This window comes from Puma concolor, chromosome B4, assembly GCF_028749965.1.
Source record: "Puma concolor isolate L17-30 chromosome B4, mPumCon1.1.hap2, whole genome shotgun sequence".
NCBI classification, from domain to species: domain Eukaryota; kingdom Metazoa; phylum Chordata; class Mammalia; order Carnivora; family Felidae; genus Puma; species Puma concolor.
The window spans coordinates 112,985,723-113,011,828 of NC_141673.1; the positions used below are offsets into that span (position 1 = coordinate 112,985,723).

Below are 26,106 nucleotides of genomic sequence, written 5' to 3' on the forward strand. Positions count from 1 at the left end.
TGAAAATTATTTTATTATTATATTGCTTACTATATACGTACAAACATGTGTTCATGTCCTATTTATGTTTAGCATTCCCACAGAATAAATAAAATAATGCAAGTTTACACATTAATCTTGACATAACAACAAAACCAAAACACTCAGATAACAGCGTCAATTTTACGTGATGAATCATGGCATTTGGCAGAAACAAAATCCCTGTCATTGGGTAACATAATAATAGCATGATGGGTTTGCAGTTTTATACTTAACTTATTATTAACTTAATTTCCTTGAGTTTCAGCACAATGGACAACCCTTCTGGCTACTAGCATGGCCTTTGCTGTTTTTCCTTTTTAATTTTTTATTGTTTAATTTGTTTTAGCCACTGATGGTGGTTTAAAGTAATGGCGTATTAACGATGGATTAATTTAATGGTGTAGCCCAAAATATTATTATGTTGGAAAATAATAAAAAGTTGTTCACTGCCTATTTATGTCTGGAGTTGTCACTTGTGAACTACTGCCTATTAGTTCCCCAGTGACTAGACCATGGTGCCAATGGCCAGGATCCCAGTGCTTTAGAGTTCAGTTCTATGTTACTCCTGTGTTATCTGGTATGACTCGCCCATCCCAACCACTTGTGTCTGTTTGAATGAACGGGAAGCCTTTGTCTACACAGGAAGCCATGCCTTCAGGTGGCCTGCACTTCTCACTCATTTAATCATAAACCCAAATACACGTGTGACTACAGAAAGACATGGCAATGTTCCTTATATGATGGTTATCGAGGCGATCTAGAATATGTTTGCAGTGCAGGTTTTTAAAAAGATAATCATCTAAATAAAAACGTTGAAAAAAAAATTAAAAAAAAAAAAGATAATCATCAAAAGGAAAACCTCATAATGTTAAATTCTTTTATAACTGTTTGACACTTGAAGAATGACTGGCCTTAGGTCCAAGTGCCCACATATGACATATTAGAGATCGTATCAGGGCAAGCCACAGGCTCTGGATCTTGATCATAGCTATGGTAAAACCAGAACCAACATGACTGTTTTTAAATCCTGGTGTGTTGTTAATGGAAAAGGCCTTTGAGATCTTCTGGGGCAATACCTTTAGGTTACAGATGAAACAAAGGCCCAGACCAGTCAAGTGACTTACCCAGCATCACCCGAGTCCCTCCTGACTCTTTGACCAAGGCTGTCCTGTCACTGCATCAGCTTCAGAGGGGCAGTCAACCCTCGCAGCTGAGTAAGTTGGTAGCTGTGGCACAGAGGAAATGTTCCTTGTTTAATGTTATGGATTTTGCTCAGATACAAAGTGGATGTCGGTTCTCTCCCAGGTTTCACTTACATCGGGTGAACCCTTCAGGATTTCACAAAGACTGGCTTATTACTGCTTTTCTTCCTCATTAACTTTCCAGTGCTTATCCTTCTGGCCCTTTCTATTTCTGAGCAGTTGCTAGAAATGAGTTTTGCTGAAACATTATTTTGTGAAAAAGATCACACCCAGAATAAGGACTTACATATGTTAGCAGGAAGTTAGATGTCACTTTAGACTTCATTACGATTCTCACATTCTAAGAGCTTAACCCAAAGCTTTTGAGAAATGTAGGGACCTCACCACTACATAAAACGTCACATATACATAAAAATCATTAAGTGATTTTATTGCAAGAAATAACATCAATTTTAACTTGAGGTTGTAAACCCCACTCTGATTTTATATAAAGTTCTACTTTGTTGAATTTGCTCACACATGTTATTGTTCAAGGTAACATGAAGTAAAGAATATATTTAGCTGGTATTAGTGACCTCTTTGAGTTGTCTGAAGAAGGAACATTATCCACACTACAACTGTCATGGAGGACTACACATTGGGTATGGGGTAGTGAAATTCATTCATTCACATGGTAATGCAAAAATTGATAAATCCTCAGTATGGTGATAATACCACATACCTATTATACATATCAACTATGTTTTAAGGGATGTTTGTGGCTTTTAAGCGTGTGTGTGCGTGTGTGTGTGTGTGTGTGTGTGTGTGTGTGTGCTGTTAGCAGATGCCAAGCATTCCTCCTTCAAAGATAACAAATATGTTTTCTGTCTTCTCCCTCTTGCTGAATGCTGAGTGAGTGTGTTTTAATAGAAGCGCTGGAATGGGGAGAGAGAATCCAGAGTCCACTATTGACTCTGCTGCGGTCTCCTGGTCATATGACCTGTAGCAGTCACATCACTTACTAGGGGCTCTGTTTCCTTATCTGTAACATTTAGGCATCAGAGAAGATGCCTGCCAAATTCCCTTCTGAAATTCTTGTTCTTGATAGCTTTCTTTGTTTCTAGCACGATGAAACAAATTGTGTGTGATTAAGTACACCATCGCTGTTATAAAGATGTAATAGTCCAAACAGGTTGTAAAATTCTAAGGATGCAACGCTCTTTCTGTTTTCTTCCACACTGGAAGCCAAAGTATCTACTAAAGATGTTAGAATCAAAATTGGCTGGGCCAAAAACATTCCAGGGAAGGAAAAGCCTGGAAAAGTTCCTTCCCAGATTACTATATTAAAGTCTATATTTCATAAATGTCTCTTATCTCAAAAGAAATAGAGAATCTAAGTATTCTGGAATAAAAATAGATTGTTATTTAAGTATATGTGCATGCGTACATTTAAATAAATTGGAAAAAAGAAGAAATGTTCTGAAACTGAAACAAAACAGGTTGGAACTGTCTTCAAAAATTTTCTTCAAAGTAGAGGTTACAGAATGCAGGAATAAGTTACTAGGGAAGCTGTGGAATTTCTTTCTTCAATGGGTTTTAAACGTAGGACAGACACAAATCTGCTCATCTGCCTGAACTGGATTAGGTTGTACAAATGAACTCAAGCTCTTCATTGTTGATTCCCATGAAAATGCTCAGATGCCTTTCTCTGCCCATTAAGGTTCAGGGTCAAAGTCAGCACAATGGTACATGCATAGAAAACTTAATTTCCTCTCCTCCCATATTTGTAGCTAAACATTAACTGAGCCCATCAGAATGCTTGAAAACATTTATTTTTTTCAAGTGGGGATTTTAAAAATCACTTTGCTTGCTGTTCACATATATGCTAGAGAAACAAGGGAGCCAACAACTGTAGAATCCTGTTATTCAAGAAAAATCAGGGCAAAAGTAAATTTGTAGAGAAAGTTCATGTTCTTAAACCATGCAAGTGAAAAACATGTTTAGGAAGTCTGTGGAAAAATAGTAGCTAGGGTATCAGGATGTTAAAACTCACTCTGATCTTGGCTACTCCACTTCTCTGTCTCAGTTTCCATATTTAAAAATAAGGAGCTCAAACAGACAATTTTCAAGGACATTTCAACTTGAAAATAGATATATAAAAACCTCTCTCCCTCCTTCGCTCTCTCTATGTAATATATGGCAATATATATATGACTATATATGGCAGATATGTGACTATATATATAAGATAGATGTGTGTGTGTGTGTGTGTGTGTGTGTGTGTGTGTGTGTGTGTGTAGAGAGAGAGAGAGAGAGGGAGAGAGAGAGAGAGAGACAGAGAGAGAGAGACAAGATATATAGATATATACGTATCTTCTAAATTTTGTCTCCATTTAATTGACTGTCTAATTCCAGGAAACACTTTTTGACCCATGTTTTAAATGTTTATTATAAGTGAGTTTGCAAGCACTCAGTTTTCTCTAGAATTCATGCCGACACTCTTTTGAAGATTCTATTTGCATCTACTCTATGTACCCCACAGATGTCTTACTGCTCTCCACGTCTCCACAACACAGCTCTGTTTAGTGGCGCGCTATGGTTGCTGTTGTTCGTAGTTGTCTGGAAAAGTCTTGTCTCCAAATTACAGTGGCTTTCTTTTCTCTTGCCCTGAAGCAACAAATGATGGGAGAAATCTGTGTATGTTTCTGTTCTTCAGAGTCAGAGCTGCCTCAAGCGTAGAATTCTTAACCCTCTAGTTTATTCCAAATGCAATGAATTGCTAAATAAATGAGAACCATGGGCTGCCTATCAGGGCATTTGTGTAAGTTAAATTAATTTTTAGAACCAGATTGCATTAGTTAAGGCTGGGATCTTAATGTGCGCCGACAAAAATGTCCAATCAGCCTACCAAGGTGCCTGAGATGTATTGCCCAGATAATAGCTGAAAATTTGAACTTGGCATTTTTATGGATTGGTTTGTGTCTAAAAGGCAGGCAGCTTTTAAAAGCCCTGCATAAACACTGCTTTCTGTGGACACCTATGGCGTGACTATTTATAAAAGTACCCAATCATTTTTCCCCTCCTAAAAGTGCTATTGGCAGAGGAGGGCTTGATATTTAATCCATAACCTGCAACTCACTGCACCCCACAGTGGCAAAGAACACACAAGAGCCAGAAGAAAGAGATCAAGAAAGCATTAAAAATGTCAGGCCACAAGACCATGTTTAAATTATTAGGTGAGATGCTGTCCTGCATTTAACAATGGCCCAGCACACCTCCAGGCCCAACTTCCTCTCCACTTGCTCTGTTTTGATGGGTTACTGCAATCTGTTCTGAAATTGAATTTCAGTTTGTTTCAATAGCATTTTGCAGTAAATAAGAGTGACTCTGGTATCTTGTTTGCGAATCTTGATGTAATAATCAGAAGTAATTGAAGCATGCACAAGCCACAGAGACTTATGACATGTTTTTAAACAAGTATTGACTGATATGAAACTAATTTAACTAAAACTGGAAATCGGACTCCTCAGAGAAGGCATGCACAGAATACAGGGTCTGTTGCAGTTGCACTGAATTGGCCTTAAAAAATGGCTCCTTCAAGTCTCCTTACCTTTCCTGAGGAGTTTAGGTGCAAGTTAGTGGCAGGCAAGGTTGTGACCCCATGAATAGGGCTAATCATCTGACGACCGGAATTAATCATTTGTCAGTCCTGTGGTTTGGATTAAGTGGGGTCAGTCATCCACGACTGCCTCGGTGGCTCCTATGGATAAGAAAACCTCTCGGTAACAGAGGCACACAAAATCGACTCCAAATGACAACATTTTGTGTAAACCAGCACAGATTTGGAATCTTTTTGTTTTATAAGTGAAACTTCCTTAGATAAGATTGTAATCTTTTGTATTTATGCTCATGCTTACATGGATCTACGTAACTACAGACATCCCACATAACCATCATATACATTTTCACTTGCAATGTGCCTGCTGGACTTATATTCCATTTAATGCTACTTAGGTACTGAAAAGGAGAAATAAAAGAACAAACCTATAATTTACATCTCTAAGCCTTATTACAGACAAAGATTATTAGAACAGGCCGTGCTATTCTCCTTAGGCTCTGGATTTAAAGCAGGTGAAAAGCATTTGAGGATAAGAATTTGGAATTCAAGTGATGGAAACAAATAGTCTAAAATGTTGGCTTCCACAGATACTGACCTTAGGTACAAATGGTAGTGAATTCTTTTGTTCACACACTAAAGAAAAGAGAATGGATTGTGTGTAGTGCACTCAGATTAGTGATAAAGTCTCTGAAACCTTTTGATGTTTGTCCCCTAATTGAAGGAAGTAGAGGAGAGTGATAATGCAGAGAGGGAACATAACGGAAAGAAAATAATTAACAGCTTCATTAGACAAATTTTACCATTTGAATGTGTTTCAAGCACACAACTAATGTCAGTTGGATTGAGACTTTATGTGGAGCAAACTTCTTTAAAAGACAATGAATTACAACATATAATTTGAAATGCATAAATGCTGCCCTTATCAGTAACACTACCAGAGATCACAGAAAAGTTGAGGTCTAAACAGTATATTTTTCTAAATAGAATCTTGAAGACATGGACCTCATTAGAATCATCATTCCACCTGTGGAAACAGGATTGACAGAGCGACTGGGGATTTATAGACGTAATACCTATTATCACTAATAGGAGTTAGGTACCCAAATCCCAGAACGGTAGATGAGACTATGCCCCTAAGTATTTGGCATACTCCTCTGCAGAGGTGTTGTTGTCATGATGGCTATTTTAATAAGGTTTAATGTAATTGGAACAAACGTAGAACCACCCAGGGTCTTGAGTTTTCCCCACAGTGATTGATATCATTTGTAGAAAAAATTTCTTAGAGCATAATATGTTTTCTTCCAGAACCTTTAGTAAGCAAATTAGACAATGCAGCTGAAATGTTGTTACAATATCAATACCAAAGAGTTGGACTACCTGAGTTATGTGATGTTTGTTGCGATTTTTCTTGTTTATTCATTTTCTCCATAAGCATGAGCTTTTTTCCAGGGAGGCAGTTTTGTTTCTGATTCTCATAAAAGCCCAAGATAAATAGAGAGACATATTTTCTACCTACCAGAAATCTTATCAGGGAAAAAACTAGGGCATGGCAACACCTAAAAACCAATTGCAGGGCAACACTGGGCAAATATAATTACCTGGTCCATACTGGCTAACAAAGGGCTCCATAAATTCAAGTGGAGGAAACATCTACAGATGACTGACTATAAGGAAAGCTTCACAGAACAGATGAACCTTGAGTTGGGCTTTGAAAGAATGGAATTTGGTTTGGCAAAAATAAGAAAAGAGAAACTTCCAGGAAAAGAGATGCCAGAACAATTCTGTGCAGTTATTCTTAGGTGAGGGGTGTCAGGGAAGTTGTCTCTGGTCTTTGGAAGAGTAGTACTATCCCAGGGGTGGTGACTGGGCAGAGAGCCTGGGAGCAGAGACCCACAGGAGTAGCCAGGGGAAGACTCTTTGGGTTTGTGTCTTCAGACGACATGCATTTGCCTTCAAGTCATCGTTTCTAATTTCCTTTTTACCCTGCCATTTCTCTAGTAGGCCTTTTTTTAAGGCCATTATCAACATTTCTTCTATCTACATTTAAACACTGTTTTTCAAAAGTCCAGGGGAGAACAAGGGAGAGATGCGTCATGTTGTTTGCAGCCCCAGAAGAGCCTGGCTGACACTCTACCTTGAGCCAGCTCTGAAGTACTGAACGAGCAGAGCGTGCTTGAGAGGCAGTGGGAAACACGTTGGTAGAGAGATATCTTCACATCATCTTCAACTGGCACGACTTCTATTTCTTGGACTTTCCGTCTAGCATCCATGCTATTGGTTTGTTTTTTGGTCCCTGACAGTGAGGTGGAGAGCCAAGGATGAGGAGTTGGCTCTGTCTACACTGCCACTCATACCCTTGACTCTATTCCAGGCACTTCTGTGCGACTCTAGGTGAGCAATTCAGGAGTTAATTCAGCTTATTCATTAGTAAGTTCAGTAAAGAATCGCCTGTGACACCAATGGTTTAACAAAATCGACCAGCTACTCTGGTCATGATGTGGACATAGCTGCAGTAAAGACACCTTCACATGTCACAGGACACCATGTATTCACTCTTTCCTTTCAAGCCTGTAAAACAATGCCAAGTGTAAAAGCTTTCTCAGCTTTGCAGAAAAAGAGTGTTGCATAAATATAAGCTATTATTGCTTTTCTCACCAAAAATTATATATACACATATATGTGTCACACATGCTAAGAATACTTTCCTCCTTAATTGCAAAGCATAATGGGAGTAAAAATCAAAGCTTTTGCTAATGGTCTGCCATTTGTACAGAACATTTCCATTGAACAGATCAATATTATTACTGTTCAAACATTTACACAGCCTGTGTTTAACATGTCTGTCACACATTAAGGGGCAAGTATTTTTGAAGACATTGGATTTTAAAGAAGAAAAATTAGAAAAACATCAAGTTGAAGTTATTATTTTTAATGACTGCTAAACCCAACATTCCTTCTGCTTTGATAGTATTTGAACTATTAACCTGTGTTTCTGGAGTGTATGTTCATCAGTGAATAATTAAGGAGGAATTCAGTAGTAAAAAACTGATATAAAAGCCATTTGATTCTAAACTTACAAAAGCCTATTTTAAGGTTTAAAAAAATGATTAAGGCTATGTGTGTGCTTAATTAGTGAAAATGGGTATTTCGCCTATGTCTGGCAAGGAGAATTATTACAACCTGTCATTAGGAAAAGTATCCTGAATCAATGACATTTCTACAGTATAGCAACAATCTTGCTATATTACACTCACACACACACACACACACACACACACACACACACACAAATGTTAAAGGGACTATCGGTTGGCATGAAATTACATAGTAGTGCGTGTGAGGAGGAAGGGAGTAAGAGAAAATTCAGCATATAAATTTAACAGTTACAAAAATAGGAACATTCTCAGTCCAGCATTGGGAGTTCTTGGCTGGTGTGCCTAGTTTGTAAAAGAAAAATCAGCAAAATAAATTCTTTCTCTGGCATCAGAAAGCCAACCCTCAATGTGAATGTGGAAAATTTTTGTATTAAATTGTCATCTGGGCATTTCTTTCGCCCTCTGGCTCCATCCATGGGGAGATCTAGAGCAGCCCTGCCTCTGCCCTGAACCTCTCTCCATTTCCTGGGTCCCTGCTCCACAGAGACAATTTGTCATTCCCATGGCAAGACCCTGCATCAAGATTGCCTAGCCCCAAATCAATAGGAAATGTGGAGGCTGGAGAGTATGGAAATGGAGGGAGAAGGAAGGCATGGTGGGGTATGGAAGAGAGGAGAATAGAAGTCTAGCCACCCACCCTGCCTTTTGTGGCACCAACACTACTCCAAGTGCCCACAACATTACAGTGTTCGAAATATATACGCACCTTCCATAGTGCTCACTGTCCTTATACTTGCTAAAATAAGCTTGTCTCAACAACCTTTGAGCAATTTGAGAAGTGGTTCCTTACATATCTGTGCTTTTGCCTGTTTTCAAAAGTGTCAGTCTCATATATGTGTTCTTTAATTTTTTTCTATTCTTATAATACCAAAAAAGTTAGAGACTTTAGGGTTGTAATGCTTATCCACAGATACCTGAAGAGCTGTCCTGTGGAGGAGGAATTGAATGTGGTCTTAGGATAATGGGTGGAAGCTACATTAAATACTGAAGAAGCATTTATTGAGGGAGCAGATCCAAGGCAAAACAAGGAACACACAATAATCATCAGGATGACAAAGATGGAATGAACTCCTTGTCTGGACTCAGTCCATCTCCTCTTCCTATAGGTTTTGGAGCAAGGCTGAGCAGTCCCTTGGTAGGAATCTCAAATTGGAAGTAAACCCTGATGACCATCAAGACCCTTTCATCATCTCCTCACAAATGGGATGTAATGGTTTGTCGTTCATCAAAATACAGTAGAATGTTCTGGTTCTTCTGGTAACTGGTTTGAAATATTGCTCCACTCCCTTTAAGCGTTTTTTGGCTTCAGTTTTCTCATCTATAAAATTTAATTTTTTTTTAATTTTTTTTATTTTAGAGAGAGAGGGAGAGAGTGCATGAGTGGGGGAGAGGAGCAGAGGGAAAGAGAGAGAGAATCTTAAGCAAGCTCCATGCTCAGCACAGAACCAGACAGGGGATTTGATCTCATGACCCTGGAATCATGACCTGAGCCAAAATCAGGAGTCGGATGCTCAACCACCTGAGCCCGCCAGGCACCCCTATACAATGCAGTATTGGTCTCCTATCCCTCAGATCTCTTCCCACTGTAAAATTTGCTAGTTTTCTTCATGGTGCTCACCACAACATGAACTACATAGTAAAAATCAGGACATTCCCAATTCCTGCTCTCAGAGATGCAAACTAGAGTAATCTAGCCAAGTGCATCTGTCAGGCGTGGTCAAGCCTGTTTTACCAAGTATAGGGATCAGTCTTAGGGATCAGCATTGTACTTGTTTAGCTAGAAACAGTTGCTAAAACAGTTTTCCAAGCACTGATTAAAATTAAATTCCTAACATTTAAGGCAGAAAAGAGGAAGGAATTATGTTGCCAAATTTATCTCTGTCTTTGCAAATTTATGTCCTCACTTACAAAATTGATTCCCTTCCTGAATTTTTTATTATTTTTGACCTGTGGCTAGTTCAAAGTCAGTGACTTTCCAAAATAACACTTTGAAAATACTTTCTGATGAACAACAGTTTCACAGGTATTATGTAATAAAAGACGCTTACAGTCAATAGATTGGCACATGTTGGGTTAAACCACGTTAAATCAAGGTTTCGGACCTGTGGGACTTCTCAGAGCCTTTAATATACTGACATAAATTGTGAATATTCACAAAAGGAACATTACAACATGTTGATTTGGGAAAAAAAAACTATTTTTTCCGTGAAACGTTTCATGAGTATTCTGGGGAACACATTTTAGGACCAATTCTCCACTGTTTCTGCTTCCATTAAAAAATTATAATAATAAAGGCAAACACAACAGATTGGAAATTGATGAAAACAACAACAATATTATATAGGTAATTGGCCATTACTAGAGAAAAAAAGCAATCACAATTAATGAAATATCTGAAATATGGGATATTTTTAATGTAATGTGATAATCTCAAAGACCTGCACTATTTTAAGTAAGTTTCCCCTGAAGGATTCTCAAAGGGCCTGTTTTATTGTACATTTGTAAGTGAGCACTTATTTGCCCCCAAATAATTCAAGAACTAAAATGCTGAAAAACTACCTTGCTATCTCTCTGTGTGACTTTACACTATCAATTCTCTTAACAAACTTTTATTTATAAAGTGCAATAAACTGTAGCCCTCTACGTTAAAAGCGTTCAAAAAAAGTAAGCTGTTTAAATATAGTGAAATGTTCAATGTTTCATGTATTCTGGTTTTTAATGCAAAAAGTCACCTTTCCTTATGGAATAATTAGTCAAAGTAAGGGAAGATAAAGCACAACCTTCTATCTCCTTTGCCTACCTGTCTTGTTTTTACAGCTGAGTCTTTACTATCATCAAGAGGAAATTTTTTATGCCTTTCTCTAGCTTATGTTGTGATAAAGAGAAGAGTGTATTTGGAAATGCTCCCTTTATGCTCCCTTTTGTTTCAGCAAATTTGACCATATTCCCTTTTCCTTTCTGTGAAGCTTGCCATTAAAGACACCTTGGGGTTGGGGAGGAGTTTATATGGTAGGACGGAGGTTGTCTGATCTCCCGGTTGAGTCAAATCCATGCTTCCACCACAGAGCCATTTTGGCAAACTGACCCCCTCTGTGTTCATATGGTTAAACTTAGATGGTGCTTCTGCTTTTAGGCTACTGGCAATGTTTATGGCCACTGCTTTCTTTTCTTCTAAACACGCAGTTACTCTTTAAGGTCTGCATAAATCATGAGGCCACCTAGATCATTAAAATCCTTTCTTCTCTCCATGAGCTTGCTCCTAACACAGAGATAGTTCGAGTCTTGCTCTATACCAATTAATTACTGAGTCTATAATGCAAATCAGTGATAAGAAAAAATCATATAAACTAATGTTTAGGCCAGTAACCAATGATTCCCTGAATATATTTTTTAACTGCTTTGCACGTTGTAATATAGAAGAAACCCTAGTTGACATTTGAAGTATTTTATGTCCATAGATATATTTCTCATTACATAAATTATTCTCTGTATTACTAATCGACTTGGGGGTTCAGAATATATGCTAGGTTAGTAAAACTACTAGTGACCCAGTCATGTGCAGCTGATACACCTGTTTTTCAAGTTAATAGAATCTTAAATAATGAAAACCAAAAAACGGAAAAGAACAAATACCGTAAGCATGGATGCACCGAACTCTAAAGATGGCCTACAGCAATTCAACAGTACACTGCTTTCAGTAAACATTAGGGGTTAAAGAAAAGGCAAATCTCCCTTTGACCATGATCAATTCTTCTCAAGTGTATTTCATTCTAGTATTATAAATGCATTAGGCCCACGGTGCCTGGGTGGCTCAGTCGGTTGGGCGTCCAATTTTGACTCAGGTCATGACCTCACAGTTCATGGGTTCGAACCCCATCTCGGGCTCTCTGCTATCAGCACAGAGTCCACTCTGGATCCTCTGTCCCTCTCTCTCTATCTCTCTGCCCCTCCCCTGCTTGTGCTGTCTTTCTCTCTCTCTCTCAAAAACAAACATTAAAATATAATTTTTTTAAATAAATGCATTAGGCCTATACCTAAAAGATTCATATTTCTTGGTTATGGCTAGCTTAGTGGTTTGTATCTTAGGTAAACTCTAGGACCTACTGAACAGAATTGTAGAGTTCCAACTAGGGTCAGTGCTCCCTGTCCATACTAAAATTCAACTCAATGTTGCTTTCACTGGTCGTGTCACTAAACGGAAAACTAATCTGTGTCACTAGACACATTTTTCTTTGGCATTTTTTTTTCTTTTCACTTTTTTTTCAGAAAAGATGGGTAGCCATTTCAGGGTAAGGGACTTCCCCATTCCAGAATGAGTAATCTCACCTACCTGACACCATAGCGTTCTACTGTAATTAACCTGCAAAGAAAAAAAAAAAAAAACTTAAAAAAATGAGTATTTGCCAACTTTAGTTCCTGCAGCTCTGATTTGCAAACTACCTAGATCCCCACTGAATAATTACTAATTAATCAGGAGGATATTTTTAAAATTCTTGAAATTAGCACCTCAGGTCCTATAGTCTAAAGCAGAATTATTGCTTTATTTCTCTTTCCAAACAATGAAAAAGGAAACTTGAGGATTATGATTTTGTGACACTATAAGCCAGAGTCACTGCCTTTCTATAACTGGAAGTTGTACCCAGGGTGCTTCCATTGTACCAATTATGGGGGCTTTTGGAGAAAATTCAGCACTGCATGCTAAGAGTACTAATCCAACTGCACATCATTAAATCAGTTGGGTACATCAGTGGAAACACTTAACAGACTTAGTGATTTAAAAACACATATTGTGGTTATCTATAAATTGATTTCTTTAATTCCATTATTGACAATGGCTTTCATTGATTGACTTTTGGTGGTAGTACTGGGGCAAGACCTACTGCCATCGAAAGTCGTATTTTTCAGAATAACAGGTTATTATGGTCATATTCTGAGACTTAGTCATGTGACTGATGGATCCCCCTGGGAGATAACAGTAGTTAGATTTCCTGCACTACCTGAACTACACAGTCTGTTTTGAGCTTGGTGACATACCTTTTGGAAAACAAAGCCCCCATTTACTTTTTGATACATTCATCTCTTTCCTTCTTATGCATTCCGACCTCACTTGGGAAGGGACATCAAGCCTGGCAAAGGTCATTACATTCATTACCTAATTTAACCCTCCCTATCGTCCTGTAGGTTAATCCTCATATGAGTTGTCCATTGTACAGGTGAGCAACAGAGGCTCACAGAGTTTGGTTAATACCTGCCCAAGGCACTCAGCTAGTCAGTGGCACAGTGTAAGGACTTGGATCACAGTTGTCCCAATTTGGCTAAATTGACTGCCTGATGGTCAGGCAGGTGGCACTTCCTTGCCTCACTGACCCCTGTGACACTTTGTGGGAGGTCAAATATAGTGACACATCTTGACAGACCAAAGGTGCCTGAGTGGTTCCTGAAGTTCAGAGCCCAGACCAGAACCCTGTTCTTCCTGCCCCAGATCTCTCCACTGGGCCACGTTATAAGAAGCTCAATTAACTTAAAAAACTCAAAATTATTCCCTTTGGAGGGCCAAGAGGAGAGGAGCAGAGAGAAGAGAATATCTTTTTAGAAAAAAAAAAAAAAAACAAACCTTAAAGATACAAGGATTTAAAATAAATAAGAAGGAAGTAAATGTGTCCAAAAAAACCCCTCTGTCACTTCCTGATGGCTTGACTTGCTATATAAACCCATCTTGAGACAATCCATACAAGTAATTCCTTTTTTTTTTTCCCTGAGAACAGTGGAAAGTTGGCAAGAAGTAAAAATTTTCTATGAAATAGGGAGGCGAACAAGTTGTAAATGATGTTAATATCTTCCAGATGGCACAGTTTTACTTGGGAACTGAGTTTATTGTAATTAAAGGCATGTGAATTTTTCTATAAATACTGAACTTTGCAAGTTTGACACTGAAAGACTCCATCACTTCTGGAGGATAGTTGTTTTAAGGGAGGTGTTCCTTCTCTTCCATTTAAAATGCATCATTGAATTTCATAATCTGAGTTAAATCATAGAAATATTTTCCCATGTGAAGGACTCTTTTTTATCTTCCATTCCAATAAATCTTAATTACGAAGTGAGATTCCTCAGAAATGAGAAATTTTAACTCCAAACATTTTCTATTAAAATTATGTATTTTGACCATTATTTTATACCACATGTCTTGAATTCTTTTATGTATTTATTTTTAAATTAAGCTATTATCACTTTTCTGTCTCCAGACATATGTGTTGGGCAATCTTGGAAGTTCTGTTTTTGCTTCAAACAGGAGAGTCTGGCTCACTCCAGAACCCTGCTTTCCTTTTCCCTGCAAGCAATGCCTGCGGGCTCAGGGATCCCAAACCAGCAGCCAACATGACATGAGAACATTAAAATTGCTTCCATGATTGCTCCAATTTCCTAATCCCATCAGTCTTACCCTGTATCTACTAATCTCTGCTCTACCAGGTGATGCAAGTGGATGATCCCTGTTGGCTTTGGTTTCTACTGTAGCTTCCAAGCCCCGTATGTCCTACCAGAGCTTGGTCTGTGTGGTAGGCAGAATTCTAAGAAGGGCCCCCAGGATCTTTGGCCCCTGGGATGCACACACCCTCTCCCAGTTATTCAATCAGCCATTAATCCAGGTGCTGCTACAAAGGGATTTTGCTGATTTAATTAAGTGGCTAAACCAGCAGACATCAAGAAAGGGAGATGATCCTGAATGAGCCTGACCTAATCAAATGAGCCCTTAGAAGGGACTGAGCTTTTCCTGAAGACCATGAGACATGAGTAAGGCAGATTTTCTGCTGTTGGCTTTGAAGCTGGAGAGGGCCACATGATGACAGGTGCAGGTGGTCTGTAGGATCTGAGAGCAGCCCCCAGCTGACAGCCAGCAAGAGAGTGGGGATTGCAGTCCGGCAGCTACAAGAAATTGAATTCTGCCCTGGTGGTGTGGGCTTTGACAAGGACACCAAGCTCAAGTTGAGAATGCAACCCTGCTGACACCTTGATTTTGGTCTTAGGTTGCCCCGAGCAGAGAGCCCCAGCCACGCCATGCCAGACTGCTGAACTATGTGACCTAATAAATATGTGTTGTCTTCGGCCCCTCTCTTCACGGTGATTTGTTATGCAGCAGCAGGGATCTGTCTATAACCTGCTGGACATTTATTATCTCATGTTTTCTCCTATGCTAGTCCTGACCAGCCACGGCATCCCTCGTAATCAACTGCCATCCCTTTGCATGGCTCCAGGGAGAACCATTTAATATCTCTTAATTTTACTCCAGTAAAACTTTTTTCTTTAACACTTTCTTTCTTTACTTTTGTAATGCCTCATTTCCTGGGACTGTTAACTCTCATACATATTATTATGTTACTATCTAGTCTATTAATCATCAGTTTTCAATAGCTGCAATAAAATTATGGATATTCATTATAATGACCCTGAGGCATCACAAAAGCTTAAAGATGAAAATTTTAATGTGTGAGATTAGCTTTATGAGTTTTACTATACTCTGATTATTGAGAACAAGTTATCTGACTACCTACATAAAGAAACCCTTACTATACTGAATCAGCAGAACCACCTTCTGGAAAAGATGCTAGGGAGACTGTATTGTGTTGGGATTTCCTGCAGGAGAATTATCTGGAAGCCTGTGGACAAGTGCAAGATTAAAATCTTGCAAGCCTTTGAGGAGGACAATGACAAGACAAAAGCGTTTGCAACAGTTTTTGTTCTAAGAGAGGTAGGGGGTTGGCCTCCCATTCACAATCTGTAAAGTCAGTTACAGGAGGCATGGTTTGGCTGGGGTACATCCAGCAGCCACTAAGCAAAGCTACCTGTTCTCTTTAGCACCACCTACTTCCCAGCTCTGTGGCATGGGCGCAGCCAGCCGGCCAGGGTTGTCATCCCTGCCCTCTGGACCTTGAGCTCTGTACTGAGGAACTCCAGGGTAGAGAAATGGCAATGTTGATAAAATGCCACTCTCCTTATAAGTGAATGGGGTCACCACTATGTTGGGTACCTCCTCAACTGAAATAATGCTCTCCCATGCCTGGACACTGTCAAGAGCATATCACTTAGTGCAACTATTCGTAACCACATCATAAGTATAGCTATAGTCAGGCTATGGACTAGAAGTTAGGGGTGTATCAAAAGGATAACTAGACTTGGGGCATATCAGAAGGATTGCCAGAATAGAAATAAGGGAGACTGACTTTTAGAAAGTGTCAGCACAAGTTAAAATGAGGCTTAGCTTAAAGACTCATGTCCTACAATCCTACTTATAATACACAGAGTGCATACAGGAAGAAAAAAAATATATATATATATACATATATATATATTATATATGAAAAAACATGTATCATTAGGAAAAGATATTTAGCATTATTTTAATAAGGGAAAATTACTTTATTAACTTAGAAACAAACATTAAAGGGGAATATGACAAAATATTAAACAAAACAATTTTCTGTCTATAGTATAAATTTAAAATTTTTGCCAGATTCAGAATGGCTTTCTTAGAAATTGGCACTTCATAGAATCAGCCAGCACAGCCCAGTTGCTCTGTCCCTCTGAAAATGTCAAGGGCTCTCTGGCCATGCCCAAGGCTCAGGCCCTCTCCTTGTCCTGAGTTTGGTGTGTTACTACCTCCTTCCTGGGGGAGTGGCCCAGGCCCACTCCAGCTCTGGTGGCAGTCAGAGGGGCCTGCCTTTCCCACTTATCCATCCTGGGGAGTGCGGATAGGCCTGCATAATCCAGTCTTTGTGCCTGCCCCATCCTTACTGGAGTAATCTGTGTTCAGACCCCAGTGCCAGCAGTGGGGAGAAACCAAAATTTGAGCTGCTATTCGATAACACTCTAGCACCCTCCTCTGTTTCATCTCTATTTCCCTACTGCCCAGGCGGGGCTTGGGTTCTCGTCATGTGGTCCCTGAACATCCAGCCCAAGCAGGAGGACCAGGACCAGGACTAGAATAGCTCTGGAAGAGGCCCATTAAATGACCACCACCAATTCCACTGAAACTTTCAACCCATGTGACTCCCTGGAGGCCAGTGGCTCTCTCTTATCTCTGTCTATGTCTGTTTCACACATGCACACATGCACATAAACCTCCATACACACTGATATGTCTGTGTATATAGCTCTAGCACACTGTTAAGAAAAAAAATCAATGAAATATTAGTCAATGTGGTGGTTTTCTAGCAAAAATGACCAGTTGAAAATGAATTATGAGTTGTTAATAAGTAATTCTAAAATAATAAGGTCATACCCATCCTCCACCTCTCAAAATATACATATGAGAAAGAGTAACAAGAACAAAAATAGGAATCAAATTTGCCCAAAAGTAGGCAATGTCGAAAGGGTGCAAATTTCTTCATCTGTGTCTCCCACCCAGTGCTTCCCCAGCTCTGTGCTCCCTCTGGGATGGTACCACCTGTTCGGTGCCTTCCTGGGATCATGGGAAAGACTTTGTTAGATAGTACATCTGACAGCACTTTGTAACGTGGAAATTACCATACAAATGGCAAGTATTATTGCCAGTATCAGACACTATCAGATCACATCTGATTCATTTTAACTTTCTAATACTTAAAAAAAAAAAAGCACACAGACTTTCATTGATCCAGTTATTTTTAAAAAAGATGAAGCCTTTGATTTATTTCCAAATAAAACCTCATAAAAAATAGTGTTTTCTGACCAAGAAATAAAAAATTATTAGCTAGGCAACAGGATATTGATTTGCTACTTTATATACAGAGAGTTAATGCTTTTCAAAATAACTTTTATTTGATTACAAAGAACACTTATCCATTGTAAAAATTTTGAAAAATACAGAAATGACTGAGGAACATAATCTCACTACCTGGAGACAATCACTTATTAATGGCTGTACATACTCCCTTCCATTTCTTTTTCTTCATATGATTAAGAATTGAGAATATACTGTATATAGGGTTTTATGCTCTTACTTTTCACTAATGATATCATTAACATTTTTCCTATGTTATAAAAAAATCTTTGTTGAATATGTTTTTAGTGGCTGAATAATATTCCATGATATGAATGTATATAAATTCCTTCTTGTTTCCTTCCTGCCTGCCTTATTTCCATTTTCCCCCATTATTCTAAATAAAACTTCAGGAAATATTTTTGCATAAATATTTGACATGATTCCAGATTATTTCCTTTGAATGGATTTCTAAAAATTGTTTTTACTCAATAAGAAGCTATGAACCTTATAAGCCTCTTCATATATCTTGATTAGAACATTGCAAGCAAGCCAGAACTTAGGGGTGAATATCATGTAAAATCACTCAGAAACACAGATACAGATACAGACTAATTGGCTTCTTCTAGCTCCATCATTGTATATTTTTATTTCCAAATCCTTCTCTAATGCTCTGAGAGTAAAGCTCATTCTCTGCTGGGGAATATGTAAGGTAATTCTTGGACAGCGGTGTAGTAATCATTTACAGGTTGTTCAGTAGGAATAGCTATTAATGCCTTGTGCAAAATAAACCAAAGATCCAAAGAAACACATTTTTGCAGGTGAAAATTATGTTAGCCAACATCATTTCTCACTCTTGTTTATGATGTCAGGTATCAGGTTTCTCCATTATTAATGTACACATGCACGTGGGGGCAGATCCTCTTGGAAGGAGATTAAAAAGACGCCACCACCTATAACCCCCCTTCCTAATCATACGAGAATGTCCAGAAGCTGTGAGGGGCTGGTACAGTAGCTCCCCCGTACAGACAACACCCCGCAGAGGATTAGCTTTCTTCCCATTAGCAGGCTCCACCATGGAGAGTCAGGGGTCATTTGTACTCACCAGAGAAAACCCGACTTGAGTAAAGTGTGCTATTCGTCTCTTCAGCACTGCGTACCTATAAAGCCTCTGAAACCACTCTTTAGTGACTGAGTACATTTCTCATTTCCCATCCCTTCTCCCCCTACTTGGCGGTTTTCCTAAAGCCGTAATTCAAACTTCCCAAAAGAAAAAAAAAAAATCTCTGGGTAATCCTTTCAAGAATTCTTAGAAGGAAATCTTTATTCTTTTATCATTCTTATGGGAAACCTAACTGGTGATTAGTACTAGGACTCAGAATGTTTCACCACACACATATACCCAGGTAGGGTGAGGGAAGGGGGAGTGTGGGGGCAAAACACCCTTTAGCTTAAGGAATTTGTGCTCCTGGGGTGCCTGGGGGGCTCAGTCAGTGGAGCATCTGACTTCAGCTCAAGTCATGATCTGGGTTTGTGAGCTGGAGTCCCACATCAGGCTCATTGCTGTCAATGCAGAGCCCACTTTGGATCCTCTGTCTCCCTCTCTCTGCCTCTCCCCTGCTTGTGCTCTCTCAAAACTAAATAAACATTAAAAAAAAAAAAAAAAACAGCTTGCTCTCCCAAGCCCAGGACACTCTTGAGAAGCGCCACCATAGTACCACACCCTAAACCAGGAACCATGGTAAAGTGTCTTTAAGTTGTAAAAGAGTTAGTTCCCAGTAAATGCAGGCTCCTTAAGGGAAAGCATTAAGGTAGGAGAGTTAAGAAAAAAAGTGGCAGGATGCCTAAAGGGGGAGAGCTTGGTTGTTCTTTAAATATTTAAAAAATTCACATGACGTTTACATTCCTGTGATAAGTGGACAGGATGAGGTTTGAGGAAGGGTTTCCCTGGCTGGGACCCTCCAGGCCCCTGCACAGAAAGACAGTGCGCTTTGGACTCAGAGGCAGCTTCCCTGTCACCTGGAGCATTCATGTTCTGGAGCAGGGCTCCAAACGGATGGGCATGTCAGCTTGCTGACCCCTCCTCTAGCTTCTATGAGTGGGCCCAGTTCCTGAGACACAGTTCCCGGCTCTCCTCAGGCTCTTCTCCAACGTGTGGGTTCAGCACGAGAGTCAAGCAAGTGGCCCGGCTTCCACCTGTGTAGGTCCCTGCCGTCATGACCAGGGATCTTGACATTCCAAGAAGTGCGGCGTTTGTCACACTGCAGCACTAACAGAGCAATGTGCAGCCGCCTGGGGGAGCGAAATTTGCAAACTCAGTATCTCGGGCCTCAGGCCAATGCAGGCTGGGTGCGTTGCTGTGGTGACACAGTTAGTCTCTAGGGAGGGATTGCTGGCATGCCTGCTGCATTCCTGGCACCACGTTTGCCAGCAAGAAACTTATGGAGTGGAACTGGTATCAACTCCAGAGGGAGATGCAAGCTGCTTTCTTAACTTCCTTGGCAGTACTACCCTTTGCAACTTGTGCACATAAACCCTCCTGAATATTTACATGAACTGCTATTTGTGACACTCTTTGGGGCCCTGTTGGATGGTGCTTTGAAGGGAAGTGCTAAAATGATAGCAGCCTTCCAGTTTATAAATGTAACTATTGTATCCCCGAATAATTCAATTTCCTAAAATTGGCACTTAACGATGCAATGACTTATCTCTTGCTGGGAAGAGATTCTAATCCCTCTCCTCCTGTTAAAAATAGCTTTTACTGTTGCCAGGAGGAGAGCCTGGTATTTACTATTAGAAGATATGTGAATTAAAATACTAGCTTCTTTCTCTGTTGCAACTCACTGGCACTATCTTAGCTGAGCTCTCTCCTACCTGGGAGGAAAGGCTCCTCACAGAAGTGCCCCCAGTTCTTAGGAAAGCCTGACCTACCTCCCTTATTTGTGCCTGGAAAGCAAAATGCACTAAGATTTGGCCACTTAGTATTCAGACCATGTCAAGATTCAAGTAAAAAGCCTATATTGCACCATCACCAGGCCAAACATAGCCAACAGTTCAAACCACAGTTAAATTATAAGCAAACGTGGGGCAAAACATCCAGACCTGTCTAGTCAATGAAGCAGTAGAGATAAAAGGAATTACTGCACAAATGCCAATGTGGAGGCTTAATGAATACAGAGATGGTGTCCTTTCCAGCTGCCCCCAGTTAAGTGTAAAAGGCCAGTAAGGATTTTGAGCATAATGCTTTCTTCCTCCTCTTCCTCCTCCTCCTCCTCCTCCGCTTTTTCTTCTCCCCCTCCTGCTTCATCTTCTTTTAACATGCAAAGCATCTCCCAAGGTATTGAGAAATGAACAATTCTTCTGTGCATGTCCATAGTTTTGCAGAGGGGCCAGCCAATGATTACTACTGGAAACATCAGATGCAGCAAAGGAAATGCAGTTAATACAATAATTCACATATGTTAATGCTTAGTTCCATCAATGTCAGCTTTATTTTCTTCTTGATATACACAAAGCTGGCACACAATTTTAACTGATGAGGTAATGTCATTTTTAATTTAGAGAGCCTTAAGCTGTCCACTCTAACTAGTGATATCATCTTTGCAGTTCCCTCATGAGACTTTATGTAAACATAAGTAATGTGTCCTGGACAGTTTGAAAAGAGATTGTTAAAGATGACATTGGTCATCATGAAGATTTCCCCCACTTTGATCTCTTTTAAATTGCCAGATACAGTTTATATTACTGCCATATTCTAGCCATTCCTGAAATTAATATATCCCAGGACTTTTGAACCAAGTCAAACGCAGAAATAAAACAAAGGTTTGAAATGAATGGACTGTAATGTTTTCATGTCAGTTCTAGAAGAAAAATGGAAGACAGCTCAGATTATCTGGATCCTAGGTGACTTGGTAAATAACAAGAGAGGAAAGGGAAAGGCACTAAGAGTATAACACCAAACAAACAAAACTCTTCCTATTTTTGAGGGGGAATGCTAGTTTGTTGGAGATGGCTCCCCACCTCTTGGAGGTAAAGAAGCATATGTGTTATCTCAGTACAATATTTAGAATAATATTTTATTGTGACTTCCTTTACCGTTTGTCTCCTTAGTGTATTATTATTAAGACCGATTTTTTTTAAATCACATCACTTTGGTGACTTGGAGTGTGTCACATTTCCTTTTCAAGCAACAATATTCCTTTAAAGATTCAGGCTGGTGGTATAAACACAGTAATTTTCCATTTTTAAATAAACCTTTTTCTTTGGAGAGATTATGTTCTGCAATTCAAGTATAGCTTTGGAGAAGATGATCTGTGTTTTAACCACTGTGGATACTGAGAGAGTTTTTCCTAAGAAGTCTGGAGTTTGGTAGAATTGAGTTAAATAGTAAAGAATCTGTTTATTATTCTGTGGCCATATGTTTAGAGGGTCGCTCACAGAAATCAAAGTATTTTTCATGGAGAGCTCCAGCCAAGGAGACATTTTGGATTCATAAAAGAACTTCACAGTTTGAAAAGAATGCATAGCATTATGTATTGACACCCCACCACCACAGACAAAGGAACACAATTTAATAATAGAGAATTGTGCTCGTGAGATTTTTCTTTTTCTTGTTAATTGGTTACTTTAACTGACATTGTCTGCAAGTATAATGGACACCATTATTCTTAATAGTTCTGTGTTGCCAGATGATGTATACAGACATGATGTAGTCCATTTTGATTATTTCATTTTGCTAGATTTTTATCCCTCCATGTAATACAGTGGTGAATACAGATAGCACTGTTTTCCTAACAGACTATGCTGGATAATGCTGCCTTCTAAATCACTGAAATTAAAAGGGCATTTCTCACTAACCTGCTGTCTCCTGTATTTATGTTAGGTATGACTACGTGGAGGTCATCGATGGAGACAATGAAAATGGACGCTTATGGGGAAAGTTCTGTGGGAAGATTGCTCCTTCCCCTGTAGTGTCTTCAGGGCCATTTCTTTTTATTAAATTTGTCTCTGACTATGAGACACATGGTGCTGGATTTTCCATACGTTATGAAATTTTCAAGAGAGGTGAGTGACTTCCTGCAGAACAAGTGTGGCTAAACGTTCATTACCATTGTTTGATTCCATGAATGACAAAGGGAAAAGAAGACAAAGGCATAATGCTTTGATCTTCTTGTAAAAAATTGCATATTCCCATTACAAAACTGTTGGAAAATACTTTAAACAAAGGAAAATTACCCAATGTATGGAAGAAGTCGTGTTTAAAGATTTTTTTAAGTGGGTCACCTGGGTGACACAGGCGGTTGAGGGTCCGACTCTTGGTTTCGGCTCAGGTCATTATCTCATAGTTCATGAGTTTCAGCCGCACATCAGGCTCTGCGCTGATGGCGTGGAGCCTGCTTCAGATTCTGTCTCTCCTTCTCTCTGCCCCTCCCCAACTTGTGTGCGCGTGCGTGCGCTCTCTCTCTCTCTCTCTCTCTCTAATAAATAAATAAACTTTAAATAATATTTTTAAAGTATTTCAGGACTCAAAATTGCATCATTTTAATGTGCTGACCAGTGTTTATAGGGTATATATTCTGTAAAACTCTCTAAGAGCATTTATTCTTATCTTTCTTCAAAAATAAGTGTGATCTTCTCTTGAAGTTTTATTTCTTTCATTCAAAATGTGTGAGTCTCCTTTATCTTAAAGCCATGTACATACATCCTGTTCCCTTTATTTCATTACAAAATTCAAAACTAGTATTTCCCAGGAAAGGGAAAGCAGTCTGCTGGTCTTAGAATTTTCTAAAGCTGCTGAAGGAAGAAGAGTCTTTCTATTAATGTCTGTTAAGAAGAGGAATAGTTGGAGAAAGAATCTCTTGGAGGAAACAAAACAGTAAAGCTTTAAATGCCATTCCCCTTAGGAAATAAAGATCTTTCTCCCTCTAGGATATAATCACTTAGTAGTAATCTTCTGTTCAAATGGTATATATTGAGATGGATAGAATCTAACAATTCCTAGTCTCCCAGCCTTGAAGAATTGAATGCACATATCAGTCAATTGATAAACAATGTATCTTTATCCAGATGTCACTGTTTTTCACAACAGCTGGTAGATTCCTTTAATGTGTTAAATTTAACCTTCCGTTTTAGGTTGGCAGTAATGTGGTGGGTGGGAGTTCCAATCCAGGGACAGAGAAGCTTAAGATTTGAGTGTACTGTCCTAGAATAGGAGCTTTTTTTAATAGAAAAAAATCTAGTTACATCAATTACAGAGTCTCAGCGGCAACTGAGAATAACAAATAGGAGTCATTAGGAGTTTCTAGGAACATTGGTACAACTTCTTAAAATTTCAAAGAAATCTGCCATTGCCCCATACAAGTATGGATAGATAGAAACAATTCTGCAAACATTTGAATAATAGTATACATATGACTTCAGTATGTACAGCTGATTACATATATACATATTTTCTTGTGTTGAAAGCTGTTTGACCTGTTGTAGAAATCATATTGTACATGTATGTATATGGACACACACACACACACGTATCTACATTTGCTCACTTACCGGCATATGGCACTATCAAAGAAAATAAGGTGTCAGAAAGGAATTTAGGAGTAGCCTTTCATTTTCAGTGTTTCTCAAAGATCTGAAGATAGTTGAAAGAGGAGAGAGAGAGAGAGAGAGAGAGAGAGAGATCTATAACTAAGTCATTGAGAATTCTTCATATTCCTTCCTAATGAACTCAGCCCCCTATACTTCCATTTCCTCAGAGGTACTGTAATTTCCTTATCCTGATCTCCAACACCACCTTTGAAACTTGAAGTCTTATTTTTTCTTTCTCTTCTTGCCTCTCTACATCCAATATGGCTTCTAGTTCTTTTGAATTTACATCCAAAAGCCTCCAAGAGTCATGCTGCCTTTCTGCATTCACTACATTAAGTGAATAGGCCCAATTTGGGTTCTCCCTATGTTTTCTCATGCTACACACAGCTTCTCAAACAGTCATCAAGCCACTGTCCTCCAAATGCCTATGACAGGTGTCCATCACCTATTGGGTTAAACCTCAATGTCCCATTGGGTCAAGCTCAAGGCTTGACATCAAGTACTCCCAACCTTCTCCAACTTCAAATCCCACAGATCCACCCCTGGTTTCCTGCCTCGGATAGTGCACTGGGTAATGTCCAGCAGACCTGAATGTGAAGTTTAATTCTGCCTCTGACTATCAATCTGAATGTTCAGAGACTTGGATTCCTCATCTGGTAAATGGATAATAGTATCCAGCACAGGTTTATTGAGAAGATAAGTTGAGATGAAAACATGAGAAACATGTAGCCAGTGCCTGTCACCAAAGATGTGTTCAGTAAACAATGCTTATGGATGAAGCTGGTGCCATTAGCTTTCAGAGCCCTCGCTCTCTATCAGTTTATATTAACCTCCATGGAAACCTGGCTCTTTTCTTTCTTCTTCTCAAGAAGCTTTTTTTAATTCTTCTACTTTTTTTTCCTATGCATATACCCAACTTGTCCTCTACACATGCAAGTGCACACACACATACACACAATATACACATAATGCATATTATGTATACACACATATATCCGAGTATGTTTCACTAACCATTATGCTTCTTAATATTTTCAAATTTGTTCATATATGCATATTTTATTTCCCAACCAGATTGGTACCACCTGAAAAATGCAAAGAAAACATCTTTCCCCCCCTCACTGCATATACTATAGTCCTTACAGGTGTTTCATAGAAAGTCATTAGCGAATACATTTATGCATACATATACAGATTCATGGATATTTTTTTTCCTCAAAAGCCATTTAATGATATTATAGAATCCATGAATCTCCTTTTTTTATTTTTGAAAACATACCACTTCTTCCAGAGTACAGCAATTTCAAGTTTCCTCAAAACACATAAATTATACTAATTATAGTTGGCCCAATAAATGAGTCTTTCACCTGTTGGCCTTGAGGTTTTCTGGCACTAGATTACAGTTCTAAGGAAATTTTAGGCCATTTCTGCATCCCTAAGGCTGCATTTCTCAAAGGCCACCTTTGCAAAGGTCAGTCAGCAAAGCCAGTCCCCACCTCTTCCCATGCTTCCTGGAGCCACCCTGGACACCCTAACTTTCTACCCAGGTCCCTCACTTTCCCCTTCTATGTGTCTTTTCCTAGATGGTGAAAGACTGGGCCATCAACCTGAAAATTATTCCTACTCACCTAAAACAATTTCTCCAGGAAACCCAAGCATCACTACCTATCACTCCTCCCCTGTCCTTCCCTTGGTCTGGGTTATCCAAGGGAAGAAAATGTAGACATTTTCTTTGCGTGTCCATGTGGGGAAGACATGGCATTTATTGAGAGCAAGACTGATCCCTTCACATGTTATTTGGTTATGAGT

At 39.2% G+C, this 26,106-nt stretch overlaps 1 protein-coding gene and 1 long non-coding RNA gene across 5 annotated transcripts in view; one reads left to right on the forward strand and one right to left on the reverse strand.

Moving 5' to 3' along the window:
• The window catches only part of NRP1 (neuropilin 1), a 138,120-nt gene that overhangs the window by 33,599 nt on the left and 78,415 nt on the right, over positions 1-26,106 (forward strand). For all 4 annotated transcript variants that reach the window (XM_086714608.1, XM_086714610.1, XM_086714611.1 and 1 more), the window contains exon 3: positions 22,592-22,773. In XM_086714608.1, the coding sequence (XP_086570734.1) occupies positions 22,592-22,773 (182 nt within the window). The remainder of the gene's footprint in view (positions 1-22,591; positions 22,774-26,106) is intronic.
• LOC147579422 (uncharacterized) lies at positions 4,799-19,993 on the reverse strand. Its single transcript, XR_015253919.1, has 3 exons — positions 18,815-19,993; positions 12,307-12,336; positions 4,799-4,962 (listed from the first exon to the last, which is right to left on the reverse strand). It is a non-coding gene; the product is annotated as an uncharacterized LOC147579422 (long non-coding RNA).